Source organism: Microtus pennsylvanicus, chromosome 2, assembly GCF_037038515.1.
Source record: "Microtus pennsylvanicus isolate mMicPen1 chromosome 2, mMicPen1.hap1, whole genome shotgun sequence".
Lineage (NCBI taxonomy): Eukaryota > Metazoa > Chordata > Mammalia > Rodentia > Cricetidae > Microtus > Microtus pennsylvanicus.
This window is the reverse complement of record NC_134580.1, coordinates 103,425,616-103,445,019: the sequence shown is the minus strand read 5'-3', so window position 1 is coordinate 103,445,019 and position 19,404 is coordinate 103,425,616. Positions and strand designations below refer to the sequence as shown.

Below are 19,404 nucleotides of genomic sequence, written 5' to 3'. Positions count from 1 at the left end.
ACTGTGTATCAGCAACTATAATTTTATAGCTGCTTTGATATAAGTTAAATAAATTTCAAGAAAAATGCTTTAGGCTACACTATTCAGAAGCAGGTCTGCAGCCTCTTCTGCAAGTGTATAAAATTCCCTTTCTGAGACACAATAGGCATTTTCTCTTAGATGCAGAATCTAGACTTCACTTTATGTATGTACTATATAAAACATGTATACAGATGACATGAAGCAGAAGGGGGAATGTTTGGGATCAGGAAGGGGTCAGTGGGAGGACAGGAAGGACAGGGCAGGACTGTAGGAACGAGAGTGTGAGCAAGGTGCATGGGGAATATGGACGAAACCATCTCAAGGAAACCCACGGTTTTAAACGGAGTATTTTAAGGAGGGAGGCTAAGAAGCAGTAATGAATCAAATACTGTATAGAGTTAGAAGCTGATTTTCAATACTTCGGAATGTAATACTGAAGTATGACTTCTTCTGAATTATGTATCTAGTAAATCAGCTTTACCTTTTAAAAATAAAATCTACAATAAAGAGACCAGAAACAGGGGGGAAGAGGGTGCTGAGGAAGCATGGGGAAGGCGGAGGTACACATTAGAAATGAAAGCATAAAGGAGGTTTGGGGTTGAAAGGAGCCTAGGGGTAGTCGGGGTGGAGCAGAAAATCTACGAAAACAAATTTGGTTTGAAAATTCCATGATGAAACCTAATTCTGTGGATACTAATTAAATTTTTTAAATAAAAAATGCAAAAAGGCAAAAAATATACAAAGTCTAAGCAAAACTGCTACAAAGTGATCATGCAAATTACCAGCTTTAATATGATAATGCAATCTTTTCATTATAGTTGGATGGGTTCCTACGGCTGCGTCTGTGGCTAAACCCAGACCTTCATTTTAAGTTCTTATGTTTGGCCGAGTCCGCAAAGGCCACCAGCGTTTAGAACGAAGCCTGGGATGTGGACGTTTCCTCTGGAACTTAACAAAGATTTTTCTTTCAGATGTTGATGAATGCGCAACTGGAAATGGGAACCTTTGCAGAAACGGCCAGTGCGTCAACACGGTGGGGTCCTTCCAGTGCAGGTGCAATGAGGGCTACGAGGTGGCTCCGGACGGCAGGACCTGTGTGGGTGAGTGTGTGTGCGTGTGTGTGTGTGTGTGTGTGCGTGCGTGCGTGCATGCGTGCGTGTGTGTGTGCGTGTGTGCGTGTGCGTGTGTGTGTGGGTGTGGGTGGGTGAGTGCGTGTGTGTGTGTGTGTGGGTGGGTGGGTGGGTGAGTGCGTGTGTGTGTGCGCGTGTGTGCGCGTGTGTGCGTGCGTGTGTGTGTGCGTGTGCGTGTGTGTGCGTGTGCGTGTGTGTGAGTGTGTGTGTGTGGGTGAGTGCGTGTGTGTGTGTGTGTGCGCGTGTGTGCGTGCGTGTGTGTGTGTGTGCGTGTGTGTGTGTGTGAGTGCGTGTGTGTGTGCGTGTGTGTGGGTGAGTGCATGTGTGTGTGTGTGTGGCGCGTGCGTGTAAAACAGAAAAATAAATATACAATCATGAATTTGGGGGTGGTGTTGGGTGAGGAGGAGTTGGGGGGACCAGGAAGGTGAAAAGTATGCAAATACATTGTAGTTATGAAGTCCTCAAATTTAAAAAGAAGAAAGGAGAACAGTTCCTGAGAAAATGTCCTCAGAGGCCCAGCACAGAACCAGGCAGTCCCTGTTCTAATCCCACTATGGGATGCTAGTGGGGGGAAAAAAATCACTGTAGGATTACACTAATCTTGCCTGTAAAGACTTTATTTTTAATTTTTTTTAAAAAAAATATATACATATAATTTTCCTTGTTATTTTAAAATTGGGTTATAGTCATAGAAAACACCTTAGCTGTTAAATGTTAGCCATAATAACTATGATTCATTGTAGTTTGTTCAAAATACCTCTTCAGAGGTAAGGTCACAGAATCTTTCAAGAATTATTAAAACCCCTTTACTACTGAGAACTCAAGAACAATGGCAATGGGTTTCTGATCCTACTGCACGTACTGGCTTTGTGGAAGTCTAGGCAGTTTAGATGCTCAACTTACTAGACCTGGATGGAGGTGGGGGTTCCTTGGACTTCCCACAGGGCAGGGAACCCTGATTGCTCTTCGGGCTGATGGGGGGGGGACCTAATTGGGGGAGAGGGAGGGAAATGGGAGGCGGTGGGGGGGAAGAGACAGAAATCTTTAATAAATAAATAAATTTAAAAAAAAACAAAAACTAAAATAAAAAAAAATAAAACCCCTTTAACACGCTGCTCTGTTCTTGAAATACTTAACTTGTGGCAGGTAGAATAAAATGTGGCCATATTGCACACTTTGGGAAGCTTTTTAAGTAATCGCTTTCTCTCCGGGAGACTTTTGTGTCTTTTAAAGAGCCCTGTGTGCGTCTCTGGTTTAATTCCGCTTCCTTTGACTGAGTCTGCTCTGATTAATGGAAATCATGCCAGCAGGAGCCTCTCTCCGGCTTTCTTTTCTCTGCAGACATCAACGAATGTGTTCTGGATCCTGGGAAATGTGCACCTGGAACCTGTCAGAACTTGGATGGCTCCTACAGATGTATTTGCCCACCTGGGTACAGCCTACAACAAGACAAATGTGAAGGTAAGGGCTGCTGACGGGCGGTGAGAAAGACTGAGGTGTTGCCCTAGAATCACCGAAATCACACATTTTTGTGATGCCATTTGCAGTCTGCAGTATATTTATATTTGTTTTTTAAAATCTAAGTCAGAGGCTGTGACATATGACCTCATCTTCTGTCAAGACAGGAGCAGCCAGTTCTGGTCCTGATCACTGGGGGTGTTAGTTTTCTCCATGCGCAGGCTGCTTTGGAGGCCCCAGCTCTTTCCCATTGATGGCCTTCCTGAATTAGATGATTTTAAGTGGCCGTCGTTGGCAGCTGACCGCAGCTCCCACATCCCCGTAAGCTCTTTAAGTGCCCACCTGCAAGGCTGGGTGAAAGTGGTTGTGTAGTCTGTCTGTGAGGTCTCCAGCCGTAGGTGGGTAGAGATGTATTATATTGGAGAATAAGTTCTCAGCGAGTTTTATACTTCATTCCATCCCTTTAGTCTCAGCACAGATTCCTGTTCACTAAGTGAAGGATTCTCACTACAAGAGCTTCATGAATAAGTCGGTTGGATGGGTTCTCAAGAAGTCACATAGTTCACACCCCCGCCTTTAAACAGTTCTCCCGTCATCTTAGTGGGTGTTAGTTTTCTCGACTTTTAGTACTGCCAATGAGAAATGTTGTTATAAATCCAATTTATACCACATTCCAGTGGTGATATTTTAAGTAGAAACATCAGAGTGAAGTCTAACAGAGTCATTGATTTATTTTTTTGAAAAATATTTATTTTCTATGTGTGGGTGTTTTGCCTGCATGCGTGTCTGTGCACCACAACCATGCCTGGTGCCAACAGAAGGCAAAAGAGGGCAGCGGACCTCCTGGAACTGGAGGGCCGTGGAAGCACCGTGTGGGTGCCAGAAGTCACGCCAGGGTTCCGCCTGGAAGAGCAGCAGTGCCCTCTCCTGCTGACTCATCTCTCTGGCCACTGTTGTTTTCAAGGAAAAAAAAAATCTTATCTGAATCTGTGTGTGTGCATGCACGATGGTGTGCAGATGCTTACATATGTATGTGATATGGGTATTGGAATGCAAAACCTGTTAGTGCTCTCCTTCCATCACGTGGGGCTTACGGCCCACCCTCGAGTCATGGTGGCGAGGGCATTGGCCCTCTGAGCCATCTCTCGGGCACTTGTTTTGCCTTTCTTCATGACAGATATAATTTGCTTCGTGATTGCTGTGTAAGTTCCCCAAAATAGCTAGACTAGAGGTACAGAGAAATAGAAAGAACTCCCCAGATGATCAATAAATATGCCCATTCTACAATATCTGCACCTATTGTTAGGAACCTGGTACCTCCAGGCTAATGTTTCATATAAGAAAAAGAAACAGGGTTGGGAGATGTCTCAGCTGGCACAACTGTGTGAAGCTGAGTTTACATCTAGCACCCACATCCATGCCAGGTGAGGGTGGTGGCCGTCCTGAAATCCCAGCACTTGGGAGATAGAGGCAGGGATCCCTGAGGCAAACTGGCCAGCTGGACAAACCAGCATGCTTTAAGTTCAGCTGCGAGAGCCCAGCTCAATAAATAAGATGGAGAATGATCTAGGAAATCACCCAACGTCTTAACCTCTGTCTCACACACACATGTATACACATGTCCATGTGGACCCACACACTGCCAAACACACACACACACACACACGCATGCATGCACACCATATGCATAGACACATGCAAATATATAATGACAAGATTCATAATAACAATAAACATAAATATTTGAGTATTTTTACCAAAGTTAACCTTTTTTAAAGAAAAGGGTGGCTGTAGTGGTGGAAGAAGTTTAAGAATGATGTAATTCAATGAAGAAAAGTTCAACCTCATTAGTAAGCCAAAAAACAATAATTAAAATATACACTATAACACGGAGTGATGAGGAGGCTGGTTTTGCATTGTGTAAGCGGATAATCACCTTGATTGCTTGTCTCTAGAATCTCTAGTATATGATAGTTACGATATTAAGGCAAGACAGTGGAGTCAGTTTCTTGACTTTCCCTTAGGCGGACCTTTTAAGAACAAAGTCATGTAACTACATCGTGGTGTAGGCAGAACTGCACAGATGTGAAGCACAGAGTTCCATGACCCAAGAGATACTTAATATATTTTGTAAAGTTTTAACTAAGGTTTGAGACTAGCCCCTTCCTTCACTATAGACCCGGCTGGAAGTCACAGGGAATGGGAGAGTCTGTTTCAGCAGAGTGACTCTGCTTTCCACAAAAGTAGTATGGCCGTGTAGCTTATTCACAAAACTGAGATAAATTTTGAAAGAAAAGGGAGATATGTAATTTTACAGTCAGGCCAACATACACAGGCTAGGAGTTGTTAGGAAAACTCTTACGACACAGTGGTTACCCGAGACACTCTGAGTTCTCAATGGGTTACCCCTTACAGGCGATATGATGCCTTAGGTGCTAAAGAAAGGAGCCCTTAATTCACATGTACTCAGATCCTGGTAGCTCTGTGATGAAAGAATAGCCCTGGTCTATACATGAAAGGGATATTCGTATCTTTAGAAAAGACTATCCAGCACATCAGTCATCATCTGGGGTGGGATGGGCTTCTTTATATGGCTATTAATGTTTTTAAGGCTACAGCATGGAGTGCTGAGAAAACTGCAGCCTGGGGTGCTGAGGAAGGCTCCCTGAGTGAGAGGAGGGAGACGGGCTTTCACCGAGATCAGCCTTGGACTTGTGCTATGCAGTGATGAGGCGGGGTGCTGGAGCTCTGACATCGCTCCCAGACCAGTGTGGGGTGGAGTTAGTGCCTCTCCTCTGATTGGCTGTGCACCTCCATGAATAAGGGGGTCGTCAATACAACTCTTAGAAGGTTCTTACAGATTCCATTTTACGTTATGATCTGCCCATCTGTCCAAAGTAACTTTTAAAAATTCACCTTAAAATAATTTCACGGGCAATCACTTCCCTGGTAGAAGGGTTGTGAAACCACTCAACGCTGAACTCATACATTTTCAATTTGGTAAGTGATGGGGTCTCCCTGACGCTCTGTCTCTGACACGTGTAACCCTTTAGATATTGATGAGTGTGTGGAAGAACCAGAAATCTGTGCCTTGGGGACCTGCAGCAACACCGAGGGCAGCTTCAAGTGTCTGTGTCCAGAAGGGTTCTCCCTGTCCTCGACTGGAAGAAGGTGCCAAGGTAAATGCCTCCGAAAGCTTCGGGCTCTCGTTGTCCTGTGTTTATTTGTTGTGGTCTCATGTTTTAAACATGGCAAAGCTCTGACTCTCCGTGAGCGGGAAGATGTTTCATTCACCCACAGGTCTAATGATTACCATATGCCCGAAGGTTCATTCTGACTCTTGAAGTTAAAAACTCATCCATCAAGTTCCAGTTGCTTATACAACTTCCTTGGCACTTACACCCCTCTCCATCCTACAAGCACAGATGCTGATGGGCTTCTTGGTGGGGCATCCTCAAGAGACACTGACGTCCCAGAACCTGGAGGAGATCAGCTATAGGAAGCTGCAGCCTACGTGAATGTGGGTGCAGACCAAGACCCTTAGACAGAGAGAATGCAAACCGATCTCCTGTCCTCAAGGAAAGATGCCCATATTCACAGACTCTCTGGGGAAACAGAAAAATACTTGTCAATAGCGAAAATATTCAAGGGCTTGCCAGATTAACTTTAAAATAAAGGGAAAATACTTTAAAGGGCTCTGAAAGTAAACACAAAACAATGTTTGGTTAAAGCCCAGAAACTTGTTTGGACATTCCTAAACAATGCAATTGTTATTTGGCTATACGAGCTAGTTTAATGAATTACAGGGTGGGGAAGGCCCATAAATGTTTACATTTGGAATATTGTCAATGTCTATATGTTGCTTTGTGCTTTTATTTGTTTGTTTGTTTTGTGGGAGGGGGTGCTTTATATCATCAAATAATAGGTTTAGAATATAATTTAAGATTCTAAAATATGACTTTAGGATCCTAGGTCTGCCAAGTTTTAGACCGCGAAGCTATTTAGTAGTGTAGAGATGCAGCGTGTTCACCCAGGCCACAGCAATGCCCACCCAAGCATGCCTGCCGTGCGCATGACAAAGTCTTACTGTCTCTGCATCTCCTGTGAGCGCTTATTATTTTCCTTTTGTCTGGTTTTGTTTTACTTTTTCAGTTGGTCATTGCAGATGTATGAGGGGAAAAGTTGCAAATTCTCTGGTCGATTTGGTCTTGTAGGGAATTAGCAGAAGACCGCAAGTGTTTCAGAACGGTAACAGGGGTAGAGCTGGATTCTGCCTGTGTGCTACAGGCCAGTCCAGATAGAGCCTGACTTCTACCCCCTCGTTTGTGTCTTTGGCTTGGCCTGCGTTCGGAAAGAAAGCAGCGAGAGGCCAGGTGCGAGTCTGCCGATGTGGCAAGCCAGGGGAAACTCCAAGGGTATTAATTCAATTTGCACTGGCCTGTCACAGGGCAAGCTGACACTGCAGGAAGAACCAGTCCAGCTGCGAGAACCCAGCCACATCCTCTGCCAGAACTGAGGAATGCGAGCAGGGACTTTCATAATTCCAAAGAAATTTCAGAGGTCAGAGAAGGCTGTTTGCAGATGGACTAGTAACAGGCATCCTAGCGTGCTCTGGCTGAAGTGTACGTGTGAGCACGGAGCCGTGTCTGTGTGTAGGCCAGCTTGAGGGATAAGCTCACCTAGAGGATCAATATGACTGAAAGCAAATCTCTACTCAGTGCAGGTTCTGCTGGAACCTGGAATTTTGAAACTGGGATTTTTCCTATAAGGTAACAAATTGAATCAGGTTACTGTTAGTCATAAAGTGAGGAAGTTCCACAGAACCACTGGCTTTGGGTTTTGCAGCACCAAATGCCCCTCTACTCAGGGAGTAGACTCTGGTACTAAGTGCCACATTATAAAGGAACATTCTTAACCTGAGAGATTCAGGGAAAGGAATATGTCATTTTGACCGACTTGGGACTTCATGCGAGTCTCCGTCTGAATCCAAGACACTTACTTTCTTTTGGTGTAGAAAAGAATAGTGGAAAAGGTAAAACTGGGTCTAGGGTAAGTAAGATCAGCAATCCAAGGACAGTGGTGGGACTGAGTGGTAAAAGCGACACTGTATACAAAACAAGGGATGTGACAAAGAACTTGAAGACTAAAGCAAATGAAAGGGTGTCCCCTGAGAAATGAGGACTGGTTGACTCCTGGCATTCCTCCACAAAGTCAGTATTTGGTGGCAAGCACTGCCGTGAGAGTAGACTTTCTGGTCTGAAAAGCTCATGGTAAAGGATGCAGAAGTCAGGGGTGGTCAGAACTGAAGCAAAACGGAATGGTACCCATGGTGCAGAAGCATGCCCTGCGATCTGCAGATCTTAGCCATCGTGGAACGAAGAAGAATGCAAGGCTCTGGAAGCCAAGTTTGAGGAGAAAACCCATTCCAGACCCCTAGATGAGCTCACTGCTCACAGCTACCCAATCTGCTCTATAAGAACGGGAAAAGTTGGCTTCCAAAATTATGTCACGCGACATTGGTGCATTTGCTAAGAAAAAGTGCTCCTCTTTCTTGGTGTTACCAATAGTGAATAGAAAGAAACACATATGTTCTTTGAAAGGAAGGTTATTGTGTCTGCACCTGCCCACAGTCCTGCCTTCTGCCTTCCATGTTCTTCTTTCTTTTCCACTAAGCGGGCTCTGGTTGGGAATTGAATTTTGGTGTGGCTGTGTGTGCATGGGTGTAAAGTCTGCTGGAAGTCCCACTTGAGTTTTGTCCCCACAATTCCATGGGCAGCTACTTCAGGGATGCGCCCTGGTGGCACAGTTGGCCTGTCCACACCCACATGGTTGTAGCATTCATATCAGGTTGCTTTGAAGTAGGGGGTAAACTGAGGGATGAGGATAAAGCAACATAAATCTGTTCAGCCTAGCTTGCGCTTGGTTCCCTGTGGCTTTAACAATGTCAGCATTTCTGTAATTCCAATCACTTAGGGGATATAACTATGGTTAGTGAGAGAGGCATTGACCCGCTATCATAAGGCCAAGCTTCAGCAGGGAAAACAGCTGAAGAGTCCTATGGATGTGCGTTGCAGATCTGCGAATGAGCTACTGTTACGCCAAGTTTGAAGGTGGAAAGTGTTCATCGCCCAAGTCCAGGAACCATTCCAAGCAGGAATGCTGCTGTGCTTTGAAGGGAGAAGGTTGGGGGGACCCTTGTGAGCTGTGCCCCACTGAGCCAGATGGTAAGTCTAGCACCTTTGTTTCTCATTCACGATCTTTTGTACATATGACCATGACATGAGCAACAGTCCAAGCCTTGAAGCCAATGGGATAATCAAATTATAAGTGTAATCAGAACGTCCATTTAGACGTATTTTATCAAAGGAGCATGGTAGTTCCTTTCTTTTCTAATTGGGTTATGAATCCGTCATACGAAGAATAGGCACATCGTCCTTGTTTCTGGATGTCTTATTCATATCTCTCAATGTGTGCGGATGTGGCCAAACCACACAATGGATGGGGGCGTGGGAAGCCTGCTGTTGTTGTCCTGGCCTGCCCACTAATGAGTGCATATCTCCACCACAGAGGCTTTCCGCCAGATCTGCCCCTTTGGAAGTGGGATCATCGTGGGCCCCGATGACTCAGCGGTTGGTGAGTGCTCCCAGCTGGGTCCTCCCTACCTCTTCTTTATCCTTCCTCCAGGTCTTACTTCTCCACATCTACCTGGGAGAAATTATCTCTTCTATTTGTTGTTATATCACTTGGATGATATTTATATTGTGATATTAGATATTCACCCAATTGAACACACAGAAATGACAATAGTTTAAGAAGAATGCTTTGGTTTTTACTGGGTTTTTTCTTCCTTCACTTAAGATATGGATGAGTGCAAAGAGCCCGATGTCTGTAAACACGGACAGTGCATCAACACTGACGGCTCCTACCGCTGCGAGTGCCCATTTGGTTATATTCTAGAAGGGAACGAGTGTGTGGGTGAGTAGTGACTCGGCCTCTTCCTTTGGAATTGTATTATACAAAAATCGAGCTCCTTGGCTTTTACTCTACCAAAGTTGGGTCTAGCTTTGTTCCTCCATTGAGGAATTCCTCAGTGAGACTGCTAGTTGGTCCCTACCCTAGATGACTCTGCCTTGCATGACCCTCGTAGTCTAACTTGGAAGGCAGATCCTGGACACATCCTAAGAGATACTGGAAAGAACAACAGCAAACAGAAGTCTTAGTACAACTTAAGAATATACTGTTAGTGGCCATAATTTATACTTTTGAGGTGTAGAAATAGCGGTTTTTACATACATCATGTATAGTTGGCCCTATGAAAGGTCACGTGGCCCATTCAGTTTCTTGTTTTCACTAATAGGTGAAATGAACATTGCTCCTGTATGGACCACTGACTCTTAATTACATTGACAGTGAACTAGAGTCAAGTATTGTGGTCAAGAACTCCAAAGCAATGTTGCTGTAGCACAGTCAATGTGGTATCAGCACTGAATGTCTGTACAGATTAAAATGTATTGTCTTTATAGAAGTAATAGGGGTCTGAAGACTGCATGCAGGCTGAGGTGGGAGCTTGTGTGCCTTGTCCACCCTCCCACCCTTGAGTCTATTATGCAAACAAAGTGATTTGTTCTAAATTCCACTGGCAGCTGTAACCTGCGATGACACTGATGTTTTTAGTAAATCAAAGGAGATACAGTACTCATGGTGGTAAAGTGTGGTTTAACAGCAAAACAGAAACAAGTTTTATCCATGTTACCTCGTTGAAGTCTTTAGTTTGCTACTGTGTATGTGCAAAAAGAGCCTCCTCACCTAGAAGAAACCCTTGACAAGATCCCACTATTTTCCTGGGCTTCAGATAGCTAAAATAGCAGTTCTCTTTCTAAGAATAGGGTTCTTTCTAACCAACGGAAAATATTCTCCCTGAGGATATTCTTCCTGAGGTCAGGAATAAGAACAGTGAATGTTCCAGGTGGTTGGGTTAGGAGGCATCTGTAGTTTTTTAGAGTTTTTTGGAATTTTTGTTTTGTTTTGTTTGTTTGTTTTTTTATAAAATGTATTCTCTCTCCACAGTTCTTTAGAAAGGTCATACCCTTTTTTTTAAGCCTTTTTTTTTTTGGTTTTTCTAATGTAAACCATCTGGTTTAAAAAAAATCAACAAAATCTACTTGAATATTGATTTTTATCCAGTATATTAATTCTGTCTAACCTTAGATCTCCTACTTTGCATAAGTTTAGTCTTTATTTTATATCTGGCAAGAATCCACCGTGTGTAAGCCTTCTTGGGCAGTGATGTAATGTGGGGACAATTGGAGATTTTTGTCTTCTAACCAGCAGAAACCCCTGGCTGCATCTAGGAACCTTGTTTTAGTCATCAGAGCACCTAGGGCTTGTGAAACAAGGACAGACTGCAGAAAACCACGTAGGAAATATAAGGGCTAGGCATTCAGATCTCACTGTCTCTGCCATTGAGCAAAGGCAAACTCCAGGTCTAAGCCTGTGATTATAAGGTACATTCCCTCTTTGTAAGAATGGAGAACTAAGCAAGACAATGCAGACCCATGAGCTAGGACAGAATGAAAAGTGGTATCTGAGTCTCAGCCCACTGTATCTCCTCTCACTTTATCTCCACTTCGGATCGCTTGCAGATACCGATGAATGTTCCGTGGGCAATCCTTGTGGAAATGGGACCTGCAAGAATGTGATTGGAGGATTCGAATGTACCTGCGAGGAGGGATTTGAGCCTGGTCCAATGATGACATGCGAAGGCAAGTGCCCCAAATACTGAAGAGTTGGTTACCATTACTGATTGTGGGAACAGTCGCTTGACTACGGTTCTGAATCAAACAACGTTCGTAATTAATTCAGAACAGCTGAGACTAGCGGGCTGTTGCATCATTTCTTCCCTGTGTGGCCTCATCTTTGCAGGAACTATAAAAAAATATAGGTGGCTTATGACAGAAGTTATACTGTCTATATCAGGGTGCCCACTAGTGTGTCTCCACTGCTCACATGTCAATACAACTCTTGTTTATTTTCTGTTTCCATTCTTTTGTTGTTGTTTCTATTGTTTCCAAGGTTTTTTTCCCTCCTCATTTTGTCCTCCTTGTAGAAACATCTGCACACGGATCTAGATAACCACTGGCGTCCTGTGGTCATCTGGAGGCAGTCCCAGAGGGAGGTTGCCTAACCCATAAAAGCATCTGAAAATTATTTGTCATCAGTGCTGCCTAGCAGGGAGTGTGGAAAGGAAGGAAAGGCTAGGGAGTGCCGAAGGGTAGTTGGTCCCTAGACAATTTGCCTTAGCACCCCAGAAAATTGTGAGGAATGCAAGCTCTCTGGCCTCGTTCTAGATCCCTGAATCACAAACTCTAAAAGTAGGGTCCAGTAGCTGTAAAGATGACCTGTGTGCTCTTCAGGATGGGATTCACTGGTGTAAGAGTAGAACGGAGGAGAAATGCTGGGACTGAAGGGAGCTCTTCACCATAGATGCAGACTCTTGGTACCTTCAGGGTGGTGGGAGCCTTTAGAGGTTGTGAATAAACCATGCCCTGGCTCCTGTTCTCCATCCAATCATCACTCTTGGGAAGTGACCTAATCACTGAGGTGGTTTGTCTTCACCCTCTTACTTCTGGAAAATCCATCCTGATAGTTCTCAACCATGAACTCCAGAAGAGTCGCTTTGCTCAGTAAAGGTAAAGCCACTCTTTAATCAAGGCTAGAACTTGGGCATCTGTGTAAACTGCATTTCTCTAAGTAAAAAAAATGACCAGAATACTCTGGGCAGAAAAAACCCTGTTGTCTCATAGGAACCTTTGCCTAGTGAAGGAGAAGTAGCTAAGCATTTAGGGGACTCAGCTGCTCTTCTGACCGTAATAGATTTCGTCAACATAAGCAAAGATGATCCATAGTCCATGTACAAAGGCAACTGGTCAACCTGAGCCTTCCAAGTATGCAAGGTGGACCTCTTGTTTCTCATTCATGCAAATTTATAATTGCACCAATACAGCAAGCTTAGTGGCTTGCTGAGAGATATAGATGTTGGCCACCATAATTCTGCCAGGAATAATCAACTCGTTTTTATAATTATCTGGATCTATTCATTTTATGATAAGGAAGACTTTCAACTTTTCATAAAAGTACAGTTCTCTCTTTTTGTCACTCTTGGTGTCATTGATCCATTATTTTACTTTCTTTTTCTGCAGATATAAATGAGTGTGCCCAGAATCCTCTGCTATGTGCCTTCCGGTGTGTAAATACCTATGGGTCCTATGAATGCAAGTGCCCTGTTGGCTACGTTCTGCGAGAAGACAGGAGGATGTGCAAAGGTGAGAGTCCGGTCAGAGCTCATGCAAGCCAGAGCGCCGGGTCTCTGTGTCCGAGGGCAGATGTCCCTCTAAAGGTTCTCTCAGTAGATCAGGGCTAGGGAATGCACATCGTCTCCTAATCCATAGCAAATGTAGGGGCTTCATTTCTTCCTTTACCCCTGGATTGTACCAAGGTGCACAGCAGGCCCAGTGGGGGCTGCACTGCAGACCTGGATTAGTTTGCTATGCATTCCATGTCTGTGATATGTCAGACATCCTATGAAGTCATACACATTCTCTGTACAGGGACATTTCCCAACATCCTCTGAGGTGGTGAGATATGTGGAAGCTGATACAAATATATGATGAAAATATATAAATAATCCCAGTGTCATAACTATGATGAGAGTTGTAGATACCAAATGTTCTGAGAGGGGCTGGAGACATGGTTCAGTGATTAAGTGTGCTTACTGCTCTTGCAGAGGACCGAATTCACTTCCCAACACCCGCATCAGGCAGCTCACAGCTGTCTGTAATTTCAGCTCCAGAGGATCTGACACCCTCTTCTGGCATCCAAGGGTGCCTGCATGTATATACATACATGCACATTAATAAAAATAAATCTTACAAAAGAGCAAAACACTCTGAGGATATAAAATAACAGGCATTTGAGAACCCGAGGGAAGAAAGAGATACCACATTTCAAAAGCCAGTGACAAATCTGTGTTCCCTAGCACATTTCCCTTCGAAAGTCTAGCTTGAACGCTGGCAATCCCCGGAGCCTGGAACCAGGCTGAACCAATCATGGTGGCTAGTCTGGAAGAATCCAGATTCGCTCTTTTAATTAGCAGACACCTGGTCTCTGAAAATAACTAAAATCCAGTTTTGTATGAAGTAGAAGCTGCCCTGAGAATTCCTTACCTTGCAAAATAGAATCCACATGTCTCAGCTGAGCATGTGGGGAAAAAAAAGAGGGGAAATATCATATTATTAAAAGCAGAGAGTGAGGGCACAACCAATCCAAAGAAGAGGGAATGAAGGAAGGAGAGATTTAAATGGAGAATAAGATGTCGGGGACACCTGTCCTTTCCTCAAATTAAAACTAAAGCTTTAGTTACCCAATGACTATTCTGGTATTGTATTATACTAATTATATTAGTTAATAATGCCATATTAAAATAATACTATATACAACATTGTAATAATTATTACATAACAGGTTTGTTTTATTATACCCACGATACTTATAATGCATAAGGTCATTATGTTATCATACTGCAATTTCAATACTTTTATCATTGTTATGAAATAACATTGTATTATAATACTGGCCCTTTTACTCCACTTATAGTCCTAAGTATTTAAATGCTTCAACAAGCAGGTATGAAACATAAAGCAAGGGAATCCCAGGAAAGATCCGCATAGAATCCTGCTTCTGATGAGGTCATCAGTTGGCCAGAAAGCAGTTTTTACACCAAGTTCAAATGTGGTTAGAATATTCCCTCCCATGTTTAATATATCAGTGCCCAACAGATGCCAAAGGAAATAAGCTCAGTATTAAAATAACAGAGACGGCCATCTTGTGTTTACATGCATTCAGTACAGTGTGTGTGTAAGTTAGGATTGTGCATCCTTTCCAGATGAGGATGAGTGTGCAGAAGGAAAACACGACTGTGCTGAGAAGCAAATGGAGTGCAAGAACCTCATAGGCACCTACATGTGCATCTGTGGCCCTGGGTACCAGCGAAGACCTGACGGAGAGGGCTGCGTAGGTAAGATTACCTCTGTACGAATGGCTCCGCATGAGCTTGAAGTGGCCTGAGCTCTGTGTCAGGTTGGTGATGTGTTCCTCCCCTCATCTCACAGCTCCTGGTGGAGAGGCCTTGCTGGCCACTCCTCAGAGCTGGCCTTTCCCTGTTCTCTTGGCCTGTATTGATGCCAGGGTTGGGTCCCCCACTTTTGACCCTTGCTCTTTTGTGCATGTGGCCATCAGGACATAGTTCTTTCCACTGGTTGCTCTCACCATTGTTGGCTCAACTGTCACACTAACACCCTGTGCTAGATCCCCCTGAACCAGGACTGTCTCTAAGGCAGTGGCTCTAACTTCAAGAAATCCGCTTACCTTGAAGTGGGTCCAAGCACTGTTATTCTAAAGCTCTTGGTTTGTTCTAATGTGTATCCAGTATTGAGAATTCCCCTTAGACTGGGGAATGGCAAACTGCAGCTTCTGACCAAATTCAGCCCTTCAGCCTGACACTATTTTTTATGAATAAAGTTTTATTAAAACATGCTTTTAGCAACCCATGTGCATGTCACTGTGGTTGCCTCTATGTCACAAAGACAACCAAGTAGTTACAGAAGAGACCATAGGGCTTAGGGAGCCTAAAATATTTACCAGTCAACCTCTTCCAAAAGGTTTCTTGGCATTTTCTTGAGACAACAAATGTTGTTTATTTGCTTAAGACAACAAATGTCGTCTATTTTGGAGTAAATAGAAAGTTCTCACATGCACTTTTAGAAGTAAATGACATCAAAAGTTTTATATTTATGTCATCAGTGGAAAAAAAATGTTTCCCATTGCCCTGGTCTTCTTTGAGATACGTAGCTGAACTGTGATTTTAAGATCAGATTCTGAAAGCTCAGAGGAACGAAGCATGGGGACCGACCATAGGTCACAGGCTTAGTTGCAGCAAGAGCTTTCAGAGGAGGAGGGGCTTGCCCTCACATATTCTGACTCATTTTGTCTGAGGTCAGCATGAACAGTGGGCTTTTGTTTGTTTGTTTCCATTCTGGGGCCTGAACCTAGGGCTTTTCATGTGCTAGGAAAATGCTCCAGATTAAACTATATCCCCCCCCCCAGGCCATTTTGGGTTTTATGCCAAGATAGAGTTTTACAAACTTTCCAGCCTGGTTTTGGGGTCCCCCAAGAGCCCAGGCATGGCTTGAATTTTTTATCCTCACACCCCAGCCTCCCAAGCAGCTGGGTTACCAGCCTGTACCATCAGGATTGACTGATGAGCATCAGGACTGGCTGAGCAGCATCAGGATTGGCTGATAAGCAAGCTGTGTTGAATCTGAAGCTCAGTCCAGACAAGTGCTCCTTGGTCAACATAACTTACCAACATTATTCTGATGAAGTACTATATCTCTTTAAAATGACAATCAAGCTTCAGTCTCTCCCTCCAGTGTGGGAACTCACCCCCCTCCAGTGTGGGAACTCACCTTTTAGGAATCTTTTTTATGTATAGATGGGGCAAGATTTAAGTAAAAAATGTAACTGTACCTAAAATGCTGTCATTTGAATTTAGGTATATCAACAATATGCTCACAGATGCCTTACAAGAACAGTGGCGGGGCGGGGGGAGTTGGGGGTGTCTACTTTTTTGTGCATAATCCATTTCTGGAAGGACACATCAGAAACTGGAAGTCTAGGGCAGGGGTGAAGGAGCAGGTTATCAGGAGACCGAGGAATACAGAGGAAAGGAAGAGTTTGGTGGATTTTCTTCCTGGTCTTTCCTGAACTTCCAGTTTTTAGCCAGGCCAATAGGTTACCTGTTTGCAAAGAAATTGAGAGAGTGAGAGAAAGGAAGGAAGGAGGGAAGGAGAGAAGAAGGAAGGACGGGAAGAAGGGAGGGAGGGAGGAAGGAACCAAGAAAAAACTCAGTCTTTCTATAAAATGTCTGATGATTCCCGTTTTGTCTACACAGATGAGAACGAGTGTCAGACCAAGCCGGGGATCTGTGAGAATGGGCGTTGTGTCAACACGCTGGGGAGCTACACCTGTGAGTGTAACGATGGCTTCACAGCCAGCCCCACACAAGATGAGTGCTTGGGTGAGTACCCGCGGCTGCGTTTCCTTCCATCAACCTTCATGTTGGGACACTCAGAAAAACATCATTTCTGGTTTGAAATAAGAGAAAAATGTCAAAAATTGCCAAAGGGCTGAAACCACTCATCCTTGGGAGATGACTTAGTGACTGGGTGTCTGTTGGGCTCAGGGCCTCCCTGCGATGAAATTCTTCCTTTGCTGACTGCACACGGAATTGCTAGCTTGAGGTTGTCTTCTTGCTGCCCTCTGAGGCCCACTTGCGGATGTTTTTCTGCCCCCTTTTCTGTAGCATGGCTGTTGCGACTGCTCTTCCATGTGTCTGGGGCCACAAAGAGTTACAAGCTTGTCTTCGCCGATGCCTCTCTGCCAACTCACGGATTTCTTGTCTTGTTCCCCTCAGACGCCTCCTTTCTCTCTCCCCTGCTGTCTCCAGCTTTTCCTTCTCGCTCCTCTTCACCCAGGGTAAAGTGTTACATCCTTTTTATATCCGACCAAATTCCTAAGACCCCATGCCCTCAGGAAAGTGTCTCAATTCCTCTTTACTGTGTAATGTCTCTTCCAGACAACCGGGAAGGGTACTGCTTCACAGAGGTCCTACAAAACATGTGCCAGATTGGCTCAAGCAACAGGAACCCCGTCACCAAGTCCGAGTGCTGCTGTGATGGAGGGAGAGGCTGGGGACCCCACTGTGAGATCTGCCCTTTCGAGGGCACTGTGGCTTACAAGAAACTGTGTCCCCATGGCCGCGGATTTATGACCAATGGAGCAGGTACTTCGTTTTGTTCTATTGTTGTCAAAAGATACAAGCTCTTCTTTCATGGTACAAAATTATTGCAAGGAATCTGTGTGTTGTTTTACTATGGAAAATGATGGAAATGTGGAATTGACAACAGGTTTGTCTCGTCTGTGTGACAGAGTTCAACAGAAATCCTTCCATATAGCGCTAGAGACATCCAGGGCCATTTGCCAAGTCCTTGGTCTAGCTGACTAAGTTTGGTGTGCTTGGATCCTTGCTTCCGCACTGCAAGGGTCCAGCAGAAAAATGCTATAAGATAGTTTATAGATGAAATAAAATATCATTTAAAAAATTAAAAATAACATGAAACAAATGGTCATTTAGTTTTACTCCACCAGTATTCATTTGAACTCAAAATTAACCAAGATGAATTGTATCAGAAAGTACAAAGTCTGCTGGTGTGCTAGGAGTCAGCACCCTTGGGTCTGAGGTGCACAAGCTACTTTCAGCCAGAAACCTAGATGTGAGTGGAGGCCAGCGAGGTGCCCAAGGCATCTCTGAAGCTCCGCAGGTCTCATGTGATTCCCACTTCTATCAACTGTGATTACAGTTGGATTTTAGCTCACCGAAGGACTGAGAAGACGGTCCTGTTGGTGCTCCACTGTGCTCCTTGGGACGGGGGATTAGAAGCAAAACAATAAAGGAGAGTTAGAAAACATTTGTCTTTGCGTTGGGAAGATGTAGCTAATGGCAGAATAAAGGAGCTGGGTGTATAAAGGAAGAGCCAGAGGAGATGCAGTTACCGAAAGCAATTGCTGCTTCGTAAAGGATGCTGAAACAAGATGGTGGAAGACTCATTTTCCAAGACCAGTGACAAAGCGTTCACTTGTCCCTGGGATGAGCAGGATCAGGCACACCCATCTACTGACACTAGATGACTCTTAGTCAATGAAGGCTGTTAGGTAACTTATGCAAGTTGCTTGTGTTGGTGCCCTGTGCTAGCCAGGTCAAGAGGTGGTGGGGACTGGCTTTAATGCCATTGTGCACACTGACCAAGCCTTTCTGTCTGTGATGGAGACATGAATAAGGGTGTCTCTTTCTACAAACTGCAAAAACCCAGCCCTGTCGTCTACCCCAGAGCCCTGGTTAATTCCCATTCAGAAGAGGGAAGTTGATTCCATATTTTCAGGATTAACTTCAAACAGGACAAAGAATGCTAGAGAACTTTCCTTCTTATTTTGAACATGCAACATTAGAAAGAAGCACTGGACTTTCCTTGTCCCAAGGGCCCTCTGCTATGGCTTGCTCACGTGATGCCAGCCAGAGGCTAGAGTGAGGGCCAAGAATGTCTTGGTAGGGTGTTGTTCTAGGATTCCAGAAGAGAAACATAGCACAGATTTAGATGAGAAGAGGGTCCCGTTGGTGCTCCATTGTGCTCCTTGGGGTGGGGGATTAGAAGCAAAACAATAAAGGAGAGTTAGAAAACCATTGTCTTTGCATTGGGAAGATGGAGCTAATGGCGGAATAAAGGATCTTTCCCTTCGTTAGAGTAGCTTCTCATCATCGGCTCACAACATCATTCATTAGTTATTCAATAAGTTAACATCGCATGTGAAATTCACTCTGTCTCCTTTTGGTTTAACACTTTGGTCCATAATATAGTAACACGGTCTATGAAATTTTACACTCAAGTGACCCCTGCATATCAATGTTGCCCATTATATATTTTAATGTATTTATTATTGTGATTTGTGTCTATCCTAGATATCGATGAGTGCAAGGTTATTCACGATGTGTGCCGAAACGGGGAGTGTGTCAATGATAGAGGGTCGTATCACTGCATCTGTAAAACTGGCTACACGCCGGATATAACAGGGACTTCCTGTGTGGGTAGGTACTTTGTTTTTAATGCTTTATTCTTGGATAGAA

General features: G+C 44.1%; 1 protein-coding gene across 1 annotated transcript in view; it reads left to right on the top strand.

Annotated features, from left to right (window-relative positions):
- The window catches only part of Fbn1 (fibrillin 1), a 210,668-nt gene that overhangs the window by 175,605 nt on the left and 15,659 nt on the right, over positions 1 to 19,404 (top strand). The window contains exons 48-59 of the mRNA XM_075962017.1: positions 993 to 1,121; positions 2,493 to 2,612; positions 5,663 to 5,788; positions 8,684 to 8,833; positions 9,177 to 9,242; positions 9,468 to 9,584; positions 11,252 to 11,371; positions 12,809 to 12,931; positions 14,551 to 14,682; positions 16,618 to 16,743; positions 17,302 to 17,508; positions 19,240 to 19,365. Coding sequence (XP_075818132.1) covers positions 993 to 1,121; positions 2,493 to 2,612; positions 5,663 to 5,788; positions 8,684 to 8,833; positions 9,177 to 9,242; positions 9,468 to 9,584; positions 11,252 to 11,371; positions 12,809 to 12,931; positions 14,551 to 14,682; positions 16,618 to 16,743; positions 17,302 to 17,508; positions 19,240 to 19,365 — 1,542 coding nt within the window. The remainder of the gene's footprint in view (positions 1 to 992; positions 1,122 to 2,492; positions 2,613 to 5,662; positions 5,789 to 8,683; positions 8,834 to 9,176; positions 9,243 to 9,467; positions 9,585 to 11,251; positions 11,372 to 12,808; positions 12,932 to 14,550; positions 14,683 to 16,617; positions 16,744 to 17,301; positions 17,509 to 19,239; positions 19,366 to 19,404) is intronic.